Here is a 25,881-nt window from a genome sequence, read left to right on the forward strand (position 1 = left end):
GAATGCTGGTGAGAGGGCAGGCAGCTGGCTCCGCGGGAGAGAGAGCGGACGGCCGGGCGGGTGACAGTCTGAGACAGACAGTGGGCGGGTGAGAGTGCGGACGGCCGGGCGGGTGGCAGTCTGAGACTGACAGTGGGTAGGTGAGAGAGCGGACGGCCAGGCTGGTGACAGTCTGAGAGAGAGTGGGCGGGTGAGAGTCAGAGAGAGGCTGGGCTGCTGGCCAATCAGGGAGCCGGCGGGCGGGGGAGCAGAGAGATGACATCATCTCTCAACGCCCGCCCTGCATCCCTGCAGTTCTGCCCTCACTGTGCAGGCAGCCACGGGCAGCAGAGAGATCATCATCTCTCTGCTGCCTGACTGGTAATCTGCTGCCTCGGCCTCTGGGAAACAGAAAGTGACAATTATAGCAGGCAATGACAATCCGCAACGTGTGGCAGATGATGTGGCAAGTGACAATCTGCATCTGGTGGCAGGCGACATGGCAAGTGACAATTCGTAATGTGTGGCATGTGATGTGACAATCCGCATCTGGTGGCAGTGGACGTGGCAAGTGACAATCTGCATCTGGTGGCAGGTGACGTGGCAAGTGACAATCCGCATCTGGGGGCAGGTGATATGGCAAGTGACAATCCACATCTGGGGGCAGGTGACGTGGCAAGTGACAATCCGCATCTGGTGGCAGGTGACGTGGCAAGTGACAATCCGCATCTGGTGGCAGGTGACGTGGCAAGTGACAATCCGCATCTGGTGACAGGTGACGTGGCAAGTGACACGCTCGGGGTTCCCACTGATTCAGCATTATGGTGAGTTGAACTATTTCATTTTATACAACAATGTAATAATAGAAATAATGTGCTTCAATCATCCTGACACCATAACAACCATGGTGCTCTGATGATTAAAGCGCCAACACCAGCCATTTCCCTGATAAATTCCCCCCAAAAAACGTATTTTCTGGCAGTGCCCCTCCCGAGACTAGACTCTGGATCCGCCCCTGGTCTTGCCACACAGAGTTAATCCATCTCTGAGCAATCTTCTTTTATTGTTCAGTGAGATAAAACTTGACAAACAGAGAAAAACTTTGTCAAATCCTCCCCCTTGCTGTGAGTGACAGGTGATTTACATCTCGTGCACTAGCCTAAGAGACATGCAGTATTTTTTAATTCCCACCCCCACTCCTTTCTTCTGCTGCTCTGCCAGGATTGGATATTCCACACCTCAGCATAATCTCAGCCCTGGCTGCAGACACTCCACTGGTCTGATGGGGGAGGGGGTGTTTTTGCTGTATATATATACTGCATATAACTGTGTCCAGCAGCACAAATCCCCCCCCCCCCCAGCAAATGACATGTATAGCGGTCCTTTCCACCGCTCTCCATCCTGGCAGAGCCCGCGGGAGGGGAGGAGAGCCGGCTGCGGAGGATGGGGGGGGGCGTGGAGGAGGAAGACACAGCGGGCGGATAAGGACAGGAAGGGGGGCCAGAGAAGAAGGGGAAGTGGTGGTGGTTGAGGGGGAGAACACGTCAGGCGCTGGAGGAGGAAGAAACAAGGGACATTGGGGGGTGATCGGTGCAGTGGATGGACAGCAGTGAGGACCGATCTCCCTGCATGGCGTTTGATCAGCTGCTTCTCCTTCTCTGCCTCACGTGGCTTTCAGCGGAAAAGCCATTCAGGGCAATCCGTGCTCACAGCTGTCCCCGCCGCACCGATCATCCCCGACTGTCACTGGACAGTGACACATGAAGTGACAGGAGCCATGAGCGAGCTCCTCTTCTCCTGTGCGCGCACTTTTTACTCTGGCCAGGTGCGAGCGTAGAGGTGGGCGGGGAGTCTGGTGATGTCATAACTCCGCCCACCGAGCGCCAATCAACAGACCCGCCCACTGAATCCGGAGTTTTTGGGGGCTCCAAACAGCTAAAGGGGAGACATTTGAAAGGTAAGGATATATGCAGGAGGCATGTATATCCTTATACATTAGCACTTTGCCATTACTTTAAAAAAGATGAGAGTGGGTTTACATCCACTTTAAGGACAGATTTTTAAAAAAATAACAAACATGTCATACTTACCTGCTCTGTGCAGTGGTTTTGCACATAGCGGATCCTGATCCTCTTCTTCCCAGGTCCCCTGCCGGCGCTCCTGGCCCCTTCCCCCTGCCAAGTGCCCCCATAGCAAGCAGCTTCCTATAGGGGCACCAGTATTCCCGAGCCAGTGCTCTGTGTGTACATTCGGCCCCGCTCTCTCCTCATTGGTTTACTGGGAGTTATTAACAGTAGCCAGTGGCTCCCACTGTTGTCTTAGCCAATGAGGAGGAAGAGACATGGGGGAGCTGCTGCTCTTGTACACATCACTGGATCGGGATGGGGCTAAGGTAAGTATAAGAGGGGGGGGGAGCTGCTGCACACAGAAGGTTTTTACCTTCATGCATAGAATACATGAAGGTAAAAAAACCTTGAGCCTTTACAATCACTTTGATGCTTGCTAGTAGTGTGCTAGCTTTGCTTGCTGCAGCCTCTGGTGACCTCTCTTCTTGCTCCCATTCACTGCTTACACGGCTTTCAGCGTCCTCTTCTCATGCTCACTGGTCACACAGCCCTCGGGGTTCTCTCCTCCTGACCTTGTGTACTGATCACTTGACCCCCGGTGTACACTTCACCTGATCCCGCTCACTGATCACTTAGCCCCTTGTGTCCATTCCTCTGGCTCACACAGCCCTCAACATTCTCTCCTCTTGCGCCTTCTCACTGATCTCACTGACCTTGGTGTCCTCTCCTCCTCACATTGCCCCAGTCACAATGCTTCAGTACTCCTCAGTGCCCCGGTCACAGTTCTTCAGTACTCACATTGCCCCGGTCACAATACTTTAGTACTCACATTGCCCCAGTCACAATACTTCTGTACTCACAGTGTTCAGTCGCAATGCTTCAGTACTCATAGAGCCCTGGTCACAATGCTTTTAGTACTCACAGTGCCCCAGTCATAAGTCCTTCATTTCTCACTGTGCCCCAGTCTATTGCCGTAGTACTCACAATGCCCCTATTCAATGACAAAGAAGCACACTCTCGGTACCCACAGTGTCCTCAGCACTCACAATGCCAGCAGTAAAGTCCCTCACAGACCTCCAGCTACTCCAGCATCACTTCTCCACAATGTCCTCACACCAGCAGCCCAGCAATCTTGCTCCCGCTCCTGCTCACAGCTTCCTGGCCTCTCATACGTTGACATTGGTTAAAGCGGAACCAAACTGTATCTGAGCACCACAAACTGAAAACGCTATTTCTTTCATTTGTAATATACTCAACACAAACTCAGCCATCACTCCATGTCTCCATGCTTTGTTTTGTTGAGAAATGACACCCCATCCTGACATTTCTAGCTGTGGCCATCTTGAGCAAGGGCAGATGATTCATGTAGCCTTCACTTCCTGGAGTCCACCTGCCCTTAGCTCAGGCATGCAGGCAGGGGGGTGTGCTTAGTTGAGAAAAACCCCATCCACCCCTCCCCCCAAATGAAAGAAAAAAATGCCCATGAAGAAACCAGGAAGCAAATGAAAAAATAAAAAATAAAAAAGTTTAAAACAGGTTAATATAATATCCCTTCCTATATACGTATTTACTAAGGGTAGCGGTATAAGGATTAAAATAGGTAATGTCGATTGAGAAAGTTTAGTTCTGCTTTAAAGTAAATTAATTAGAACTTGTCACACTATTTTTTTTTAATTTACTAATTGTCTTAGAATTCTATCTTTTTTATTTGAATTAGCAAGTAAGATTGCTGGGACGTATCTCAAAACTTACATCTTGTATAATTATAGAAACATATATACATATTATTAGCGTGCTCTATTTCCATGTCGCCAAAGTTGGGTAAATATTCAGAAATGTAATCTCTCCAGACCATCAACAAATTAAATTCTGCAATATGGCAATTTTTCATTGTACACTGCGGGACCAGCTTGGGTTATTAAATAGTGACATGAACTGCGGTGTTCTTGGTACAAACATGCTGACTAAAGCTGAATTAATGAGATGCAGTCCTTTATGTATAATGTTATAATGTGATAAAAGGATTCTTTATTCATAATGAATAGATTCTAGACTCCAGGGCTTTCTTTTTTCTTTCTTTTTTAAAAGGACAGCAGAGACTATTTGTGGATAGAGGCAGATTCAGCCTCCCCCCCACCCCTGCAGCAGTGTCCACCCTGTGAACTCCAAATCCCATAATGGGTCAAGGGCAGTTGCATCACCGTAAACTGGGTCCAGCTTTATTGTCCTAGAACTAGTGTTTTCAAAGCATAGTCAATGCGCTGCCATAATGATCCTGTGAAAGTACAACCAAAACTTTTTTTTTTTTTTTTAGTTTTGCATAGAGTGAGGATTAGAATCTCTGACATATTTTTATTACTATATGTGCCCTCAAATGGGAGATTTATCTTCACTTCCTGTCCAGGTAATGTCCTCACTGGGACAGGAAAATCCCTCTTAACCACTTGCCCTCCGGAAGGTTTACCCCCCCCCCCCCCCCCCTTATGACCAGGCTATTTTTTGCGATACTGCACTGCAGTACCTTAAAGTGGTTGTAAAGCCTTTAAAAAAAAAAATAAATAAAATAAAACCTGCAAGACAAAGACATAATGAGCTAGTATGCATAGTAGCTCATTATGAATTACTTACCTGAGATCGAAGCCCCCACAGCAGTCCTCGCTCACCGCTCTGGCGGCCGACATTTCTCCTGGGGGGTTACTTCCAGGTATCACGGCTCCGGCGCTGTGATTGGCTGGAGCCGCGATGATGTCATTTCCACGCAGGTGGGCGGGATCCGCTGGTAATGGCACAGTACAACTGAAGCAACAGCACGTACGTGCACATGTGACCATGACGGGGGCACATGCAAATACAGGGATGGATATGTCCTAAACCCTGCAGCTTTAGGAGATATCCAGTGTACTACAGGTAAGCCTAATTATATATATATATATATATATCTCCTTTTTTTCCCCACAAATAGAGCTTTCTTTTGGTGGTATTTAAACACTTCTGCGTTTTTTATTTTTTGCTCTATAAATAAAAAAAGGCCGACAATTTTGAAAAAAAAAAACAATATTTTTTACTTTCTGCTATAAAACATATCCAATTAAAAAAAAATGTAAAAAATCTAATTTCTTCATAAATTTAGGCCAATATATATTCTGCTACATGTTTTTGGTAAAGAAAAAATCCCAAAAAGTGTATATTGATTGGTTTGCGCAAAAGCTGTAGCATCTACAAACTATGGGATATTTTAATGGAATTTTTATTTATTTTTTACTAGTAATGGTGGCGATCAGCGACTTATAGCAGGACTGTGACATTGTGGCAGACAAATTGAACATTGAGCGAACCCTTTGGGGGCCAGTGACACCAATACAGTGATCAGTGCTAAAAAATATGCACTGTCACTGTACTAATGACACTGGCAGGGAAGGGATTAACATCAGGGGCGATCAAAAGGTTAAATGTGTTCCTAGGGGGTGCTAACTGTGTAGGGGTGCTTTAACTGTGAGAAGATAGAGATTGGTGTTCCTGCTTAGCAGAAACACAGGATCTCTATCTTCCCTACTAACAGAATGCTGATCTGCCTTGCTTACATAGGCAGACCGCCGTTCTGCTTCTGTCGGGAACAATCGGTGGGTCCCGGCAGACATCGGGTCCAATCACAGCGGGTGCAGGTCACCGGAAGTGCAAAATCACGTACCTGTACATGATTTTGCGCAGAGGAGCTGCCGCCTCTCAATAAATGTACGTGGGGCGGTCTCCAATATCTTTTTATTTCTGGCTGTGTTTCTGTTTCAAATTACCTTCTTATGACAATGTTTTCACAGAGACAGCAACTGAGAGGAAATCTCTCTAGGGCACCTTTCCTGCAGTCTACTCTTTTTTTTTTTTTTTTTTTTGCATTATTATATTTAAGACATTTAAAGTATTACAATGCAAAGAAAACACATGAAAAGCACTCACTACAAACCCCAGTAATATATAAAGGGATATTGGAATATTGGAATAATAAAAGTAAAATAAACAATAAATAATAATAATAGAAAATAATTTAATTTTAAAAAATTAAAAAAAAAAAAAAAAAAAAAAATTTCCTTTCGCCTGTCATAATATGGACAAAAAGATGAGAACATGCAATGTGATCATATATATTGCATGACATGAGATTACACAATGAATGGTGAGGTAATAGACTGCATAATCCAGGAGAAAAAGAAAAAATAAGGTGCTAGAAAGATTAGTACCCCGGATCCAATGGGGAAGAATAATTGGTCCATAGATATAAAGATATTATATAGGCGATGAATGATGCAAACAATATCTACCTTAAAGGCTCCCCGAAAAGGAGGGGGAAGAGTTAGTCAGGGGCAGTCTACAGTTGACCCAGACTGTAATGTATCCCTATGGGTGGCCAGATGTAAGCTGATGTGCATTTGTCTATATTCACCCACATCAAGGTCTGTTCAGGCTCATCTGTCAAAACAGAAAAAATTTTGTGTACGGGTCCAATTTTAATGACCTGAATGGATGTGGGTCAATATAGGCAGAGGCATGTCTGCTTACATCTGACCACCCCACCATAGGAATTACATGGGTCTGTTTTGCCTACATGACTTGATCAGGCCCCTTTCACACGGGCGCCTTTCATTTTGATCAGCAGGTCCGTGTCTGCTCACTTTATGCAGAGTGGACACGGAGTCCGCTCTGCTCTATGGTCAGCCGGGTGAAAACGGACTCCACTGTCCGTTTACACCTGACTGCCTCCGATCTAATCTACCTACATGGAGGAGGACAGACCCCCTTCCATTTGTTTTTAGCAGTCTGGATTGGAGGTAGGTGGGTGTAAACAGACACAAGTCCGTTTACACCCGCTGGTCCATAGGAGTGAAAGACCACCTGATTAAGTCCACCTGAAAAACTGACAGGCAGACCTGATCAGAACGGTCTTGTGAAAGGGGCCTAAAGGAAAAATCTGAATGGACCTGGATGTCACCTATGCGACCTCCATTTCTTTCTGATCCAACTCAGTAGGGATCAGTCTAGGATCCCCTGCCAAGACAAAACACGTGTTGCCTGTGTGAAAGGAGCCTTACTGGAACACAAAAACAACACAAAAGACTTTTTTTAGTAGAGAGGAAGATGGCCAATATCGCTATTAGGTTTTTATTTCTGGATGTGCTCCCATTGTAGACTGTTTCCACATGGACAATAAATGAGGCAAAATCTCCCCAATGGGACAAGCGATGGCAATCTGTATCTGATCTGTTATAGTATAGATTTCTAGCAGCCTCATGTATTATCTTTCCAGTCTATAATTGTCTCCAGATGCATGTCAGAATGAAGGAAGGTATCCCTATAACCACCCATACTTATCATCCCAGCTTAGTCATTGTCCCCATGGACAGAGCGAAATGTGTTGGGAGCGTGGCCTGGCCGGAGTCCAGGCGGAGGTTGTCACTTACAATTGCACCTGGGATGATACAGATGTGCAGTGACAGGGATACCTTCCTTCATACTTAGCAATCACTGGAGCCAGGACAGGTTCCCTCCTGATCAGCACTCCCAGTGGTGGACATTAAGGACTAGTACCCCCTCCAGAGAGCCTGAGCGGCACACAATACAGGTGTTTTGGGTCCAGGTGCATGTCCCAATTCTCCAACAACTCCTATAGCATGGTCGCAGTCTCTGACCATCTCTTGTATCATGCCCGTATTCTTTGACTATATCCTGTTGTGTGTCTGTTGTCTCTGATAAGAAATATTCACTGAAATTTATATTCGGCACTTGAGGCCCCCGCATATCAAAAATGTTGACCACCCTTGCCATAAGCCATGTAAAATTTTTAGAAAATTGTCTGGAGTACCACCGATAGGCTTAGTTTACACACGTGGCGCCCATGCGTTTGACAAGTACAGAAGAGGCCTCCTCACCGTCTGTTTTAACCCAGTAAATGCCCACCACTGCACCACAACCACATGCTTTGCTCATGTTTGCAAGGTGGTTGTAGCATGGCCTTATTCAATTGATTGAGTTGTGTTTGGCAGCAGTACCGCCCACCAAATGCAACATGGGGGATAATGTTTGCAGTGGCCACACCTTGTGTACATCCGCATTCAGTTGCATTTACAAGACTTAGCTGCCTGTTTTTACCGCCCCTTGATCGCAAGTGTAACTGAGCCCCAAGTTAAATATTGTGCAGTAATTGCTTATTTCTAGATATTTCATTATCCTACAAATATAAACATTTATTTGATTTTCTTGGGAAGTTTAATATTATAACCCCAGAAAGAAAACAGCTACGTTATATGACTAGCCACAAACATAAATTTCACTTTTCGAATGTTAGTACATCACACTTTTAGGGTTCATGATGGAAAATCCACGCATACTGAGCCAGGCCATGCCACTCTTATTCAATTACTGAAACGATAGACATGCATACAGCCTTGCACTAGTAGGGGACTATCTGTTTCAGTGTACCAGCTAAATTCAAGTTCATGCGTTTTCTTATTTTTCTTAAATGTCTCCCAGTGGATCTATAATTACTAGACTGTAACTTTCCTATAACTGTACTTAGCAGCATTCTGTGTTATGGTGCTATAGATCAAAAGACCGTTTCCTCGGGCCTTGTACAGTAAGAAAGTATTACACCAGCTGTATTAGTCTCTGGGAAAACTGGATTGCTTTGAGATGTCACCGCCGGCAAGTGGAAAAAGATATAAGATACATGACTGGATAGCATAAAAATATAAAAAAAAGGAGAGTGATATGAGATTTGTCGGTAGAAGGTAAATATTCATTTCTTTACAGTTTGTGTGTGTTTTTATTCTATCCATTTAAAATGGATTAGAAGGATTAAAACGCAGATGAAATATTTATTCTGCTGATCTGTATGTTTTGCTACACCCTCACAACCGTAGAATCAGAGAAATCGGTAAAATAAAATATACAATAACGTACATTAAAAAACAAAATGAAATTATATATGAAAATATATAAGCACATTTTGTTGTTGAGGGCTAGAATTCTTTTTTTTATTTAGCCGCTTTACTAATTATACTAATGATGTTTATAGGGTATCATTTCTATGGTGATGGTGTTTGAATGTGAAGGACCTTGAATGGTATATTTCTTTAGTTTTATTTGTTTAGTTTGGAAATATGCAAGCAGACTATATAGAGGCTATGTAAAAATATACATTATTTTGGTTATGTCTAGAAAACTGTACTCCTGTAAGTATAAGTTATAATTAGGGCATTTAATAAAAAATAAATAAATACAAATAAATAAAAAATAAACAATAATAAACAATAAACAATATTAGTATTCGCTGAAGAAGTCCCGTCCACAGGGACGATACGCGAGCGGGAGGGTACCATGACGTCACCACAGCCACCTTCCTTGTTTTACATGTGATATGCTGTATGCCTCGCATCCTAGCACTGGGGTTACAGTGCTATGTTTGTAAGTAGCATTTTTATTCTTATTAAAAGACGGTTTTAGTCAAAACGGAGAGCACTATATATGTCTCATTGATTTTACATGAACCATGACTGCATAAGAGAGTTTTCATACTGCTGCTGCATTATTGAGGCTGGATTTTGATCGTTGTATCGGCCGTGAGACAGACTTGCATCTTATGATTGCCCCAGTAGGGACTGCTTGAATGACCTTTCTGTTAATTCAGAGGTCCACAGATTAAGGTGAGCGGCCTGCATCTACGGTGGTGGAAGCACAGATAAGGATGTACACTAGCTACGATCGTCTTGAGCACCCTGATCACTATTGAGGAGTTTACTCTTGTCTGCTGGTGTCTTCATTTGTGTCATCCCTGGCCTTCTAACTTCATAATCTGGGACTCTCTATGCGTTTTATAGCAGCTAGCTATCATCCTTATGCATCTTTATTTAATTTGTAGCGCTGCACTATTTTGTATTTTATAATTAAGGCATTATAGGTGGAATTCATCAATCAAGTTAAAGACAGGCAAGCTAGACTATGAGAGTATACAAAAGTTTCTGAAGAATATACATTAATGCTATTTTTCTACTGTACTTTTTCTTGACTAGAGCGTTAATGTAGAAAAGAATATTACATTATGTATGACTATGTTGGTATATGTAATATTATATCATCCAAAAGACAGATAGGAATCAAACTCTTGGCTATTTATTAAAGGGCATTTCCTTTCCCTAACCTCCTTCTGCTAGCTTTTCCAGGAGAATCTTCTTACACGTTGGGTGTTGTATATCTCTAGATTCTAAGAATTGGGGAGGTCACTTTTCACACACACCTACTTCTTTACAAACACACACATATACAGGTATATACATGAGTTGAAAAATATATCATTTTTATAACAAAGGCATAACTATACTTTTTATTCATTATTATTTTATATTTTTATTGTAATATTTATCTCATAATAATTTTATAAGCTATTTTGTTATTTGATCTTTGTGCAAGAATGAAAGTACTTTTCATCTTTGAGTGCTTCTCATACTTAAAGAGTTAGCTCATCTTTTCACAAAAAATGAAAAGGTGAACTAATTAACAATAACCCTCCAGTCCCCACTGTTTGTACCTTAGGTGATCCCTATCTTCCGACGCCCTCTCCAGCTGGTATAATGGTCCGGCATTTTAAAACAGCACTACACAATGCTGGAGGTTGTGCAACAGCATAATGCAAGCAATGGTGAGCGCTCACTGTTCTGCGCTAACCACGTAACTGCACTGACTAATGAAATTCTCATTGGTCAATGCAGTCACATGGTCAGTGCTGACCAATGAGTGCTTGCTATTATGAGCAATATACTATACAGCCTCCAGTACTGTTTAGTGAGGTTTTGAAGTGCCAGGCTGTTATACCAGGTGGAGAGGGTGTCAAAAGATGAGCGTCAGAAGATGGGGATCACATCAGCTACATGCAATGAGCATCAGAGGGGTGATGAGGATATTTTGGGTTAGCTGGTCTTGTAGTCTTGTAACCTTGTAGAGCAGTCTCTGACCATCTCTTGTATCATGCCCGCAGTCTCTGAACATTTCTTGGGCAATGTCTGCAGTCTCAGTCCTTCTCTTGTACCATGTCTGTCTGCAGTCTCAGGCCATCTTTTGTATCATGTCAGCATTCTCAGACCATCTCTTGTATCATGTCTGCAGTCTCAGGCCATCTCTGCAGTCTCAGACCATCTCTTGTATCATGTCTGCAGTCTCAGTCCTTCTCTGCAGTCTCAGACTGTCTCTTATATGCAGTCTCTTAACATCTCTTGTATCTGTCCACAGTCACTAACCATATTCTGCTGTGTTTCTCCTGTCTGTGACCATCTCCTGTATCAAGTTAGAAGTCTCTGATCATCTTCTATATTATGTCCAGAAACTCTGACCATTTCCTGTATCCTACCCACAGTCTCTGACCATCTCTCCTATAATATGTCCACATCTCTTGTATCATGCCCATATGCTTTGAATATATCCTGTTGTGTGTCTGCTGTCTCTGACACAGAATATTCACTGAATTTTTATGTATGGCCCTGTGGTGATGTTGAGGGCTGCACTTGAGCCCCCCCATATCAAGAAAGTTGATCACCAATGGTTTAGATGATACAACTGTGTTCTCTTAGCCCTTTAAGCCAGAAAAATCACCTGCATTTTATCTCTGTTCCTCTGGAGGGAAATAAGACTGTGATACATTTGCAGTTATTTCTAAGTTATTGTCAAAGGGGACACTTGACAGATAAGCTCCATTCAGTAATGTGATGGTAGGTAGCAAATGTCAGAATATTTCTAGACAGCAGAAAGAGGGTTTCTTGAAACTATGCAATCTTTTTTAGACATATCCTATAAGGAATTATTTATCAAAACAGACGCAGCTACAAAGGCAATATAAGGCCAGCGTTACTTCAATCGGCATCCCTTTGCCTATATTTTGCCTGCCTATATTTATGTAATCAGAAAAAAAGGCAAAACAAAATTTAGCATATCTTTTAAAGCACATTGTGGAAACAGAAAAAAAATGCAGCAGAAATGTGGTTAGAAGTTACAACAGATTTGCACGAGAACTAAGAACAATGATATACAGTATTGCGAAGGTGTTTAAAAGTGCTTGACCTAAGTGTCTCTGAAGGTTTTCATTTTGTTTCTCAACCACAGATAGTCCGAATTAACTGTGGATGGGGTGATTGTGAGTGCAGGGTAGGTTATACATCACAAAATACTTCACAATCAATTCTAACCAAATTGTGTCTCTGCACCGCATTCAGCCCGATATTCATAACTCAGTCCTTATGTAGTTTATACATTATAAAATGAGCTTTCAGTGTTAAAGTGTATTTCAACTTTTGTGGGTTAACACCTACAAATTGATTTTTGTTACATCTCCTTATTCACATAACGTAACAAAAAAAAATAAAAATAAAATACTATTCAATCACTATCGTGCCCTCACTGCCCCATTGGGGCTATAATGTGGATTACCAGTACGATGCGTCCTCCTATCTTGTGCCCAGCCTTATCCTATTCACTTGAGGTTTGGGAAAGGCAGAGAGCTTGGAGACCTCTGTCTCTTCTTACACCCCCTTGGCTCCAGTGTTTGGCAACCCACAATTTGAACCGGAGATGCATTCCCAGCAGTTCTTATGGTGGCTGAGTGAAGGTTTCATATGGATAGGTGATTTCCTGAATGGCGACACACCTTATACATTGAAGAATTTTCAAGATACCCTACATATGCCTTCCTCTGAATTGTTTCAATATTATCAAATGATATCTTTCATACAAACTTAACTTCATTCATTACCTGGACCACTTACCTTAACAACGTTTAAGATGTCCTGCAGATCAAGAGATTTTTATGGTTTATAACCTATTAACAGGTCTCCATTGTAAGCTTCCCTACATGAAACTGTGGGAAGGAGATCTACAATTTTCTTTTGACCTCTCGGACTGGCAGGACATTGCTAATAATTTATCCAAAATCTCCATTAATACGATCCTGATTGAGTCCAATTATAGGACCCTTCTGCGCTGGTACTTGGTTCGGACTAGGATAGTGAAGATACATCCATCAGCATTCCCGAATTATTTCCTACATTGCAGTCAACCTGGAGCCATGTACCACGTGTTGCTGGTAGTTGGAATCTTTAATATTTACAAACAAAATGAAGGTTTCATATTTAGAATAATAAGCTGTCAGGTTAGTAAAACAGCAATATCAGAACTGATTCATTCATACAGTTTGTAGTGTACATATATTTGCAAAACAATGGGAAAAAGGAATATTCCTGAACTTTGAATTATCTCACGGTTACTGTGACATTGTGTAAATGTATCAATGCAGTGCATGTTATCTCAGCTTGCAGTGCTTGGATTCATTGAATGATTTTACCAAAAATTTTAATATTACAGAATATCCAGCCTCATGCTACACAACTAAGCTCCATTTCATGCTTAATAAACTAAATTATTAATGTATCTTAAAAAGAAAACTATCTTTAGATAGATTTTTACTCCAAAAGCATTTTTTTAAATAAATTTGATAAAAATCAAAAAAATCGATTTAAGTAAAAAAAAAAAAACAGATTTAAAAAATTTTTTTTTTTTAAATCATTGATTTATTTCCACCCTGGTACCAACACCACCCAGCAGAAAAAACAGAATTGGACCAATGAAGCTCCTCCTCTCCATTGTCAGGTCAGGAACCACTGACACCAGTAATCCAGTTCACTCTCATTAAGAAGATTTTTCCCACTGGCCACCAGTGTTATGCCCTGTACACACGGTCGGATTTTCCAATGGAAAATGTCCGATCGGAGCGTGTTGGAAATTCCGACCGTGTGTGGGCTCCATCGGACATTTTCCATCGGATTTTCCGACACACAAAGTTGGAGAGCAGGAGATAAAATTTTCTGACAACAAAATCTGTTGTCGGAAATTCCAATCGTGTGTACACAAATCTGACACACAAAGTGCCACGCATGCTCAGAATAAATAAAGAGATGAAAGCTATTGGCAACTGCCCCGTTTATAGTCCTGACGTACGTGTTTTACATCACCGCATTTAGAACAATTGGATTTTCCGACAAGTTTGTGTGACCGTGTGTATGCAAGACAAGATTGAGCCAACATCCGTCGGAAAAAATCCTAGGATTTTGTTGTCGGAATGTCCGAACAAAGTCGGACCGTGTGTACAGGGCATAAGGGGCATTCCTTCCAATGTTTCCAAAATATAGGGGCTCTACACTGGCCACCATTGAAATGGGCATTTTTCTCACTGGCCACCATAATAATGGACTTTTTCTCACTAACCACCAGCTCAGAGAAGCCCTTCCCCCACAGACCACCAATGTGGTGTGACTAATGTACCATGAGCTGTAGGGATAATCATTTTTAGCAGGAGTTCCCTGAGACCCAAATATTATTTCAAGGGTTGCTCCATAGTAAAAAGGCTAAGAAATGCTGCATTAAATAGACCATCACCCAAGCTCCTAAAAGTCACCATAACTAGTGTCCAGGTCATGCTGGTCTCAACTGCATCCCTCTCACATGCTTCTCCAAGAAACAATTTATGCATAAATAAAACGAGACTAAACCCATCGATCAAATTGTTTCCCAAAACAGTTACATGTAAAGTAGAACTAAACCCTAAAAGGATTAGTGACTATAGTGACAATAGATTTTAAAGGAGAAGTATGGCCAAAGATTTTTTGGCTGTACCTCTCCTATAGATCACAGGAGTGCATTTCATTCTGAAGCCCACTGTCAGCTGATGTCACTCAGGAAAGATGCCAACCAATTGGTCATGATGCACCCGGATGTCTGGATCGCCACTTGGCTCAGCCTCTTGGCGATCCACTGAGAGCCTGAGCCAGCCCCTCCTGCCCCCTCCACAGCCCAGCACTCCAGTGAGCCCCGGACAGAAGAGCAGAGAGCCGCTGACTATCAGTTATGTCACTCTGCTCAGAGCGGAGGGGGAGAATTGAGCGATCACAGGTATTTGATCGCTCAGTTCCCCTTGCAGAGTCAGCGGGGGACAGATGCAGCATCAGATTGATGCTGCATCCACCTAGGTTAGTATAGATGTTTGTTTGTTTTTTTAATCCCAAACTTCTCTTTTAATCCTGACCCTATTCGAGGTCCTCTCCAAAAAGTCTTGTTTGCTGCAGTAAGCTACAGTAAGCTACTTTTACTTTTTAAATACAGTGACCACACTAATCTGCTAAGAGTATTATAAAATAAAATCCTAAAAAGTTGATTTGACATACCATGTTCTTTGCTGATTTGCTCTAGCTTTGATTTGTCATGCGGCATGCAGGAGTGCAGCAAAGACACCGGCACTGCTGCCCACTGCCAGACCACAGGACTTTTTAATGTCATTGAAAATTATTTTAAAAAACAGAAAAGTGAAAATTTACAAAGACAATTATTTTCTTTCTTTTTTTTTTTTTTTTTTCTTCCCGTTCCTATTCAACGTTTTATTTTTCTTCTTTTTCCCTTTGACTATGGTCCATAGGACAAACAGGGAAGGTGAATATCCACAGCAGGGACATGAAAAGCAATAAATACCTGAAAAGGCCCATATACACAATAGTACTTTTTGACAACAAACTTGCAAACTAGCTGTTTTGAGGCAACATCTTACCGTGTGTATGCTCCATCCGACAAACTTTTTCGGTTTTCATCGGACAAATGTTGGCTGTGCAAACAGACAAAAGTCCTATGGTGCAAAATCCCTATCATGTGTACACAAGTCCATAGTACAAACACGCATGCTCAGAACCAAAAGATCAGACAACAATACAGAATTTGACCAAAGGGTGGCGGTAAAGAGCTGAAAAACCACGTGATTTGGTGAAAGTTGGCTGAAAAAGTCCTGCTGTGTGTATGCCTAATTAGTTTACGGCCAACGCCCTTTATACAAAAATCCACGGGAAAGTTTGTACAAAGTCCTATCGTGTGTATGAGGCTAAAATGTTGCTTACCCTTCCCTAATCTAAAACAATAAAAAAGTTTTGGCTTTAGAGACGCTTGTCTATTTATAAAAACTTTGCTGTGCAAATGTCTCAAACATTGATGTTGCTGTCTTGAATAATTCCTGTAATTTGTTTATTTGCTATGGTTTCATCTAGTTGCCAAAATACAGTAATTTCCTGAAATACCTCAATCAGGAAAAAAAAAAAACTCATTATGGCCACTTGATGGAGGTGACAATCCCGGGAAATAAACATATTAGGCAGATTACAGGGATTATATGCGATGGCTGTGCAAATACTTGAGAAACTTGCACAATAACTTTTTAAGACATTTTATACAAATTTGCTCATACTGAATATCATTTAAGGTTAAAGCGGAGTTCCACTCAGAAATGGAACTTCCGCTGATCGGACCCCCCCCCCCCACCCCCCTCCGGTGCCACATTTGGCACCTTTTGGGGGGGGCAGATACCTGTCAAATCCAGGTATCTGCTCCCACTTCTGGGTAAAGACTACACAATGTCCCCCCACCCCCACACACACTGTCTTCTGGGAGACACACAGGTCCCAGAAGACAGCAGGGACCATTCAGTACGTGCAGCACAACTCGCACATGCGCAGTAGGGAACCAGGAGTGAAGCCGAAAGTCTTCGCTGCCTGGTTCCCTTACCAAGAATGGCAACGGCAGCACCCGGGGGTCGATCCGAAGATTGGCTGGAGTGCCGACATCGCAGGCTCCCTGTGCAGGTAAGTGTCCTAATATTAATAGTCAGCAGCCACAGTATTTGTAGCTGCTGACTTTACATTTTTTTTCCCAGGGGGAAGGTTTTAGTGGACACCCAATGGAAGGTGCTTGGACCAATGAACACTCTGGCCAGCAATTTCGCATGCTCAGATTCAAGACCATTCAGGCACATGATACATATTTGAGCAAAAAGTAGTTGAATTTCTTGAGTGTATGAAATGCATTTCACGCTTAATTAGAATGTGCTATTAAAACTTCCCATGAATATTAATCTAATGTTAATCTAATCCTTGGCTACTATAAGGTTGCACGTCATATGTAACATGTAAGAACATTCTAACATACTACTTGTGAAATTATTTTGTTTTCGAATTTTAATTTGAATTCACAGGCAAATATTTTATTTATTAAAGATTAGAAATAATTTATACGCTTTCTTTTTTGGAATATGCTACACAAATATCCCCCCCCTTCTAATTAAAATGAGACAGACATTGGTATTTAAATCTCAGCTGGTGGTTCTGCAATTCTTCAATGTTTCATGATTAGGAAAAACTGGAAAAGTCATTTTGATACATGAATCCATTTGTGGCTTCCTGTTTTAATCTTCTAATTTTATTTATTTGCTGTAATGCGGCAGTGTTTGTTTTAATTATTTGTGTAAATGTTTACATTTGTAAAAATACAAATATCCGAATAACAAGGGAAGATGTTTAATGCGCCGCGACCGTGTCCCCTTTCACTTCTATGTGTACCCTACTTTTTTTGCTGCTCTACGACAAAGCGTTCTGGTCACAACAGTGACATTGCTGGGTTTTGACAGGCAATGGAGGCACGTCAAGTAAAAACACAGACAAACAGACTCTAATACAGCGCCAACCTTGTACCAGTACCCTAGGAGTTAAACGAATGAAACACGGGATGTGTTCCCAACATATGTATTAAAAAAAGGAATAAGAATACTATATTCCCGGACATTAGGAAAAAGCTAATTTTAAAATAGTCACTGGCTGAGATTGTGAGCATGTGCAAAGCTGCTTTCTCAAATGGACAGGGAATCCAAAAGCTGCAAGAGAAGAGGAGAAGGAAAAGCCCCGTACACATGATCGATGGGAAATGTTGGATGACAGGCTGTTGGTGGAAAATCCGACCGTGTGTATGCTCCATCGGACAATTGTTGTTGGACTTTCTGCCAACAAATGTTGGCTAGCATGTTTTCATATTTTCCACCAACAAATGTGTGTTGTCAGATCGTGTGTACACAAGTCCGTCAGACAAAAGTCCAAAGTACAAACACGCATGCTCGGAAGCAAGGACGAGCCAGAAGCGGTCGGTCTTGTAAATTAGCATTTGTAATGGAGAATTAACATTCGTGATGTGGCAAATTATGAAATCTCAAAATTCAGCGCACATTCTCTTCTTCATTAATGGGATAATAATGAAGCTGCTTTGCTGGTGATACTGATGGAGTTATTGCAAACAAATTTCCAAAGGCTTTTTTTTCTAGTGATATCAAGAATAATATTATTTTGTTTGTTTTTTTTTTTTTTTTTATTTGTGCAAGTTACCACAACACCATCATCCCGTAGTTTATAAGATCAAAGATACAACTATGTCGGTGTCCCTTGTTAATTTTACATTTTTTGTATTTTTTAAAATATAACTGCCTACTCCCAAACTGTCATTTGAAGTAAAACACATAGCCAAGTATTATTCTACACATTTTTTTTATTGTGCATTTAAAAAAAAAATTAGACATGCTATCTGCCAATAGAACTTAACCAAAAAGTGCATTCTATGCATCCAAAAATATAGAAAATTTACCAAATCAAATCATTATTCAACCAAAAAAATAATGTCAAAGCAATAACTCCAAGGCCAATAATAAATAACACGTTATCTCCTCCGATTCCGGAACATGTCTGGTTGACAAACGGCCGTTCAGAAAGTAACTGAAAAGCACGAAATGAAAAGCGCAAACTGAAAAGCACTAAATGAAAAACGTGGAAAAGAAAAGCGGGAATCAACACTCACCAAAACTTCTACTAACACGAAATTATCAGAAGGAGCCCAAAGGGTGGCGTAATGAGCTGAAAAACCACGTAGTCCGTCTTGTACGTCACTATGTTCATAATTGTTGGCCAACATTTGTGTGAGCATGCAAGACAAGTTTGAGCCAACACCCTTCAGACAAAATTCCACGGTTTTGTTGGCCAACAATCCGATCGTGTGTACGAGGCAAAAGAGAGGTACCAAGGAGGCTATGGTGTAGCACAGTTTAATATAAAAAAGTAAAATGAACAACAAATTGCACTCACAAGATGTGTAAGGGCGACAGGTGAAGAACAGTGGTAAATGTGTAGTCCAGATGGTCCAGGGGGACCAGCTGTCAACACACCGGGGGGGAACCAACAGTCCAGGGAGAGCTGACAGTCCGAGGGACCAGACAAGGGCAGAAAAGCCCGGGACCACTGGGCAGATGGTACGAGAACTGCGGTGGGTGCCTGGGAAGATCCTACAGCCTGTGTATACGACCTGTCAGCCCAAGAATCGGTAGCCAATAGGGACGCGTTTCGGAGGCAAGCCATGCCTCCTTCATCGTCATGTTAAAATGCCCCTCAAACACTTTTGCCGCACCAACAATGCCCATGTGTAAGGGGCCTAAATGAGGACTGGGCTGTATATAGGGGGTGGACAAAATAAGACATTATGAAACAATAGTTTAAGGTTGGGTTCACACTATCTTCTCATGCGGCTCACAGCAGGGGTCCGGTGTGTCCCCGTTCACCGTTTCTTCAGGTCTGATTTCAGCCTGAATTTTTGGCTGAATTTGGACCTGAAATGGACCAAAAGACGCACAGGGCTCCGGTACATATTTGCACCGGAGACCCAGCGGAGATGTGTGAACTGGCTCCATAGAGAGCCGGTCAAAATCTCCTACTATTGCGAAATTGGATGCGGAGGCTCCGCATCCACTTCGCAATAGTGTCAACCCAGCCTCAAGGATTTTAAAGCGTATCTAAACCAAACAACAAAACTGTAATATAGTACACGTTAGATGTAGTGTCTGCATTAGTTTTTTTTGTTGGGCTTTTTTCCCTTTATTTTTACTTGGTGATCCTGCAAAAAACATATTGGGGTTAATTTACTAAAACTAGAGAGTGCAGAATCTGATGCAGCTCTGCATAAAGTCAGCGTTCAGGTTTTTTTTTTTGTCAACGATTAATTTAACAAGCTGAAGTTAGAAGCTGGTTGGCTACGATGCAGTTTTAGTAAATCAACACCATTGCCTTTCCTTTTGTTCCTACACTCACACACACTGCATTTCTGGCAAGGTCAACAGATATTTTCTCCTTAGTCTGAAAAATGAAAACAAATGCAGCTACCACATCTAAGGATAGTAGTAAAAGTAAAGTCCCAATGTGATGGAAAGGTTCTTTAATAACATCCACACCATCCGCCACCATTAGTTGAGCTTGCTTACCAGCTTGCACAGACCTCTAATTACGGAAGGTCATCTTATGATGAAACGCGCAGGGCGGAGTGACGTGCTGACGTCACCATGCTTCTGGAAGCTGTGTTTAGCCGACCAGCTTGTTTTGCTCCTAATGCACATATATATGTTCTTCTCGCTGTAAGTGCAATATTTTATACTCTAAATAAAGTTTTTAAGGATTTTTATACTATAGCAATTCTTTTGTATTTTGGGGATCTCCTGTAATATCGTCACCTGGATGGTGGGTCCACATGCCTTAAGAGGTTCCTGGGACAGTTAAAGGCCCTGGCTGGGTTTAGAGCCACAAGTGCCACTGACCTTCCGTAGTAGGAAGTCCATGCAAACTGGTAAGCAAGCACTTTGCTTATGGTGGAGGTGATAGTCGCAGGATCACTTAACTAACAGTGACGGATGGTGTGGATGTTATTAAAGAACCTTTCTATCACATTTGGGACTTTACTTGTGTTTGATTCAATATTATTATTATTATTAGCACAACTGACTGTATGACTTGGGACTGTGCTTTAGCTCAAAGTAATGTTTGCGGCTGTTTTTGATGTTTGTATTTATTTCAAAATAATAGCGCAGTTTTCGCTCTGTTTGTCATCTAAGGACTGTTAAGCTGCAATATCTAAAGTTAGACCTACAGCTGGTAGCTAAAAGCCTAAAGTGGTTGTAAACCCTCACATATACCCAATGGAGTGACTAGCCTCAGGTGATACACAGAGATGAAACAAATCCTCCTACATAAGTTGTGTCTGTTTATCTGCAGTTTTGTCTTCTCCACAACCATTCAAAGAGCCAAATGTATAAAGCTTGTCTGAGCTGTCAGAAAAAGGGAGAGGAGAGCTGAAGATACACTCCGCTAGATTCAGTGGGGAGAGCTCTGAGAACTGATTGGAGGGAAGGGACAGGCCCCCCTTCAAGAGCACACAGAAACGGAGCTGAGACTGTCAATCAGCTGGAGCTCCCTCCTCTGTCACAATTTTTCTCTTGGTGTCAGGAAAACTTGTCAGAAATTACTCATGCTGATAGCAGAGGAACGAAGCAGCAGGCAGAAATGACACTTCGGGGAGGTTTACTAAAACTGGTGCACTCAGAATCTGGTGCAGCTTCTAACTTCAGCTTGTTCAATCTGGAAGCCGATTGGTTTTTATGATTGGTTTTTATGCAGAGCTGCACCAGACTTTGCGCACTCCAGTTTTAGTAGATCAACCCCTTAGTGCTCCTAACTGAGACAAGTACACACCATAGAGGGATATGCTTTGCTCATATTTCATGTCTGAAGTTTACAACCACTTTAAGCAATGTCAACAGCACCCTTTTCCTCCTAAAGCATTTATGCAAATAGCAACTTCCGCAAAGTCGTTCATTGCAGGATGGCTTCAATCCACAATTCCCATTTCCATCTTTAAACATGGCTGAAGATTTGTATTGACATGAGCAACTGCCCAGCATTAGTTATTAGGTTCTATAAAAGTTTAATTACTTACTTTCACAGTATGTATCCACTTGTGTAGATTCTACTAACCATTGTCCCATTTTCCAAAGTGATGAACACGTACTGCTAAACAAATTTTAGCAGTGGTTTATCCAATATCGGGATTAAAGGATAGGGATTTGTAAATGAATAAAACTACAAATACTGTCTGCCATCACAGAAAACGACTTGTAGTTAGAAAGCTGGAGGAAGATTCAGTGGACTACAATAGAAGCGTGCTGATCACTGCACTTGTAGTCCATTAATTCTTCCTCTAGCTTTCTAACTGAAAGCCTATATGGAGGTATAAGCATAAAGCTCTAGGAGGAGTGTGCAGTGCTTCAGTGGATCTGTGACTGTCTCTCCCTGAGCATAGGGGAGAAGGGGCTATGGGGACCAGTCTAATATTGCAAAGGGAGCATATGAAAATAGGGATTGAGTAGGTAACAGCCTTTTTTCAGATCCCCTAGACCTAAATGAGCATTTAACCCTTGCAGTGTGGATGCAGCCCCACTGCAAGGGATTTGTTGTTTTCCCTGGAAAACAAAGTAAAACATATATCATATTTAGGGCAAAGATGGCTTTTATTTGGTAATATTGTCTTGCAAAGATGATTTAATTTTTATGCAATCTATAGACAAAAAGCATAACAGAACTAAGAAAACGCAATGCACTTTTTTCTATTTTGATTAGTGTTATATTGCATACGATACTTTGCATAACTGCCTATGGCAATGCTAAGGCTTAAACTGCATAGAATACTTTCCACCGCTCTTTTAAAAAATGTTCCATGGTTGACTGTGATTGATCTTCTTCATTCAGTTCTCTAGTGAACCTCTAAAACTTTACATGTAGCCACAAATGCCCTCAAGTGCAACTGTGCATGATTATGTGTGATTAATTGCAGATGATTGCAGCTACCTTGATCATCTAGCGATCACTAAAAGTGAATGACTGTGATTAATCATGATAATCCACAATCAGTTACAGGCAGTTTTTAATCACGCAGCTCAAGTGGCTGCAAATAACTATTTAAGGTAAAGATAGAAGTGCTGATAGTCATACTTGTTCTAGGTCAGTTACTTGAAGTATGACAGGTCAGAATGGCGGTCAGGCAATTTAGGATTTCCAGAGTTCAACAGCAGAACTCTCCATGTTTGTCTTATGGCAGGTTTCTTTTAACATTTAGGTGACTGTTCTTGGAAATCTCCATGAACATTTTGCATGGGTCCCTAATACCCCACTATGCCAGAAAGAGTAAGAAAACTGACAGCTTTATGGGCTGAGGTGGAGTTCCACTATTGCACCCATGGCAGTTCCACGTGTGTTTGCAATGTATGACCACATCTGATCTTTATAAGCAAATGCAGAACTTAATTGACGTAATCTATTGCATTTTAAGCCTTTTTTTATATCTCTCTTTTCAGTTTGCTCTCAGTATTCAAGAGGAGTGTTTGCCATCTTTGGGCTGTATGACAAGAGATCGGTACACACCCTGACCTCATTCTGCAGTGCTTTGCACATCTCGCTCATCACACCCAGTTTCCCAACAGAAGGTGAAAGTCAGTTCGTGTTGCAGCTGAGACCTTCGTTACGGGGAGCACTGCTAAGTCTACTAGATCACTATGGTTGGAACCATTATGTATTCCTCTATGACACAGACAGGGGTAAGTAGTAAACACATTTCTTGTTCCTTTAACTTTGTTTTTGACATGTGGTCTGGGAGTTGCTATTATTTAGTCAGTGTTTCTCTTTTTTTTTTTTAAAAGAGTGTTAGGTTGGGTAGTTTTTATTTTGTGACCTGTTTTTAGGGGTTTATAGACATAAAAAAGTTCAAATAAAACATACCTTTAAGTGGAATGGAATGGTGCAGTGTTTGTGCTCCAGATAGGTATTTTAATGCCTTTAGGAACCTGGCAGGGAGATCTCCTGCAATGCAAAATGCAAAACTGTGTGCTATTGGGAGAGGACTGAATCCTGCTCCACTTCAGTCTAAATTGAAAATTACATTGTGGTATTCTTCTCAAAGTAGATCTTAGTTTTGAATAGAGTTGGGAATGGTTAAAATCCTTTCAGTTTTTTTTTTACTATAGACCAGGGGTCTTTAAACTTTCTAAGTAAGGAGCCAGTGTACTCTCCTTTAGACTTTAAGGGGCCAGACTGTGACCAGTGGGAATAGAAAATTCCCCAGCATCAGTGGGAATAATCAATACCTCAGGCTTGGTGGCTAGTGGGAGTAAAAAAATGACATGGCACCTAGTCATTAGGAGGAGAATAGTGCTCCAATGAGAAGAATAGAGATATCAGTGGGAGGAATAGTGACCCATCATTTATATTAGTGGGAGGAATAGTGCTCCATGATTGGTATCAGTGGGAGGAATAGGGTTCCATCATTTACATCAGTGGGAGGAATAGTCCCCCATTGTTGGTGTCAATGTAAGGAATTATGGCCCACTGTTGGTGTCAGTGGAAGGAATTGTGCATCATCCTTGGTGTCAGTGGGAGGACTAGTGTCTCATATCAGTGGAAGGAATAGCTCCCCAAGGGCCAGATAAAGGCAAGCAAAGAGTCACATCTGGCACGCTGGCCGCAATTTGGAGACCACTGCTATAGAAATATCCATGCAGAACCTGACCCTGAATGCCACTGATGGGTGCATGATTTGATAATACCATATTGTGGCTCCTAAAATAGAAAGTATCAGCAGCCATAATGAGTCTCAGTTGTTTATAAGGCCTCATTCACACAGGTGCACTGATCCGTACACATAGGTGTGCGCAGCCTATTGCATTAGGGTGTGCACCTCAAATGTAATAAAACATGGACAGTGTTAGTAGAGCAGGGGACTTGTCAGTAGGGCAGAGGTTGGTTTCAGTAGGGCAGTGGATGGTGTCAGTAGGTTTTTTAAAAAATTTTTTTTTTACAATTCTTTTTAGGAGCCCTGTTCAGTAGGGGAAATCTGCGCCACACGGGGTGATTAGGGTGTGCCCAGGCACACCCGGCACCCCCCCTGCGCACACCTATGTCCGTACACCAGTGCTAAGGTCCATCTCCTCACACACGTGTATGCCTGTGTGAATGAGGTCTAAAGGGCTCAACAAGACAGGTGACAAAGAAAAAGTGCCAAAACCATGTTTCCCTACCATAATAGAGGAACATGCTTCTGGCACTTTTTCTTTGTTGTCTGTTTTGTAGAGACCTCAGTAAACAACTGAGGCTCATTATCAGGTGCTGACTTTTTCTATTTATAAGGTTTTTATTACATTAGGGACATTTTCCTTCACTTCATGTATTGGAAAAATGACAGGACGTGAGAGGAGAAATCTCTCTAAAGTTAAAAAATGTTTCTCTTAGACAGTTGTTATATGAACGAGTGTCACCAATGGAAGATTTTCCCTCTATTCCTAATGTGGTGACAATTCAAAATTTTGGATTTTCAGTCCCAGGGACATTACCGATAATTATATGGCGCAAATGTCTGCAACGGAGACACAGACAGCAATACAAATTTGTCAGGTTTCTAACCCTTCCACAGAATCCAAAATGAAAAAAAAAGACATTAGATATCATGAAAGCATTCAATTTTGCCAAAAAAAATAAAAGAGAAAAACTCAACTGTCTTGGAGACCAGTGATTTATTGATGTTCAGTTTAACCACTTCCGGAGCGGCTCATATACGTCGGCACTTTGAAGAGGAATATTATTGTTATGGCAGCAGCTAGCTGCCATAACAACAGTATTCTCTTCTTCAGTGAGCGGTCCAATTTCAGATAAAAGTGGTCTCTGCGGCAAGATCACTTATATCGGGGGGCGGGAGAGGGGCTCCCGCCACACTGCGGTCATCTCTGCCACTTACCGGAGCCGTCGTGGCGGCAGAGCCGTTCAGGTCCTCTGCCTTGCTTGGCTGGCTTCCGACTGACATTTTTTTTATTATTTATTGCATTTTAGTGTAAATATGAGATCTGAGGTCTTTTTGACCCCAGATTTCATATTTAAGAGGTCCTGTCATGCTTTTTTTCTATTACAAGGGATGTTTACATTCCTTGTAATAGGAATAAAAGTGACCCAAAACAAATGTCTTTAAAGGACAGTGTAAAAATAAAAAATAAAAAGCAAAATAAATAAGAAAAAAAAAATTTTAAAGCGGCCCGGCCCGCCGT

At 41.8% G+C, this 25,881-nt stretch overlaps 1 protein-coding gene across 8 annotated transcripts in view; it reads left to right on the forward strand.

The window, feature by feature from the left end:
• Positions 1 to 25,881, forward strand: part of GRIA4 (glutamate ionotropic receptor AMPA type subunit 4) — a 485,393-nt gene that overhangs the window by 137,877 nt on the left and 321,635 nt on the right. For all 8 annotated transcript variants that reach the window (XR_012241473.1, XM_073613116.1, XM_073613115.1 and 5 more), the window contains exon 3: positions 23,149 to 23,388. Coding sequence is in view for 7 of the 8 variants with exons in the window: in XM_073613116.1 (XP_073469217.1) it covers positions 23,149 to 23,388 (240 nt within the window). In the remaining variant the exon portion in view is untranslated. The remainder of the gene's footprint in view (positions 1 to 23,148; positions 23,389 to 25,881) is intronic.

Source organism: Aquarana catesbeiana, linkage group LG02, assembly GCF_042186555.1.
Source record: "Aquarana catesbeiana isolate 2022-GZ linkage group LG02, ASM4218655v1, whole genome shotgun sequence".
NCBI classification, from domain to species: Eukaryota; Metazoa; Chordata; class Amphibia; order Anura; family Ranidae; genus Aquarana; species Aquarana catesbeiana.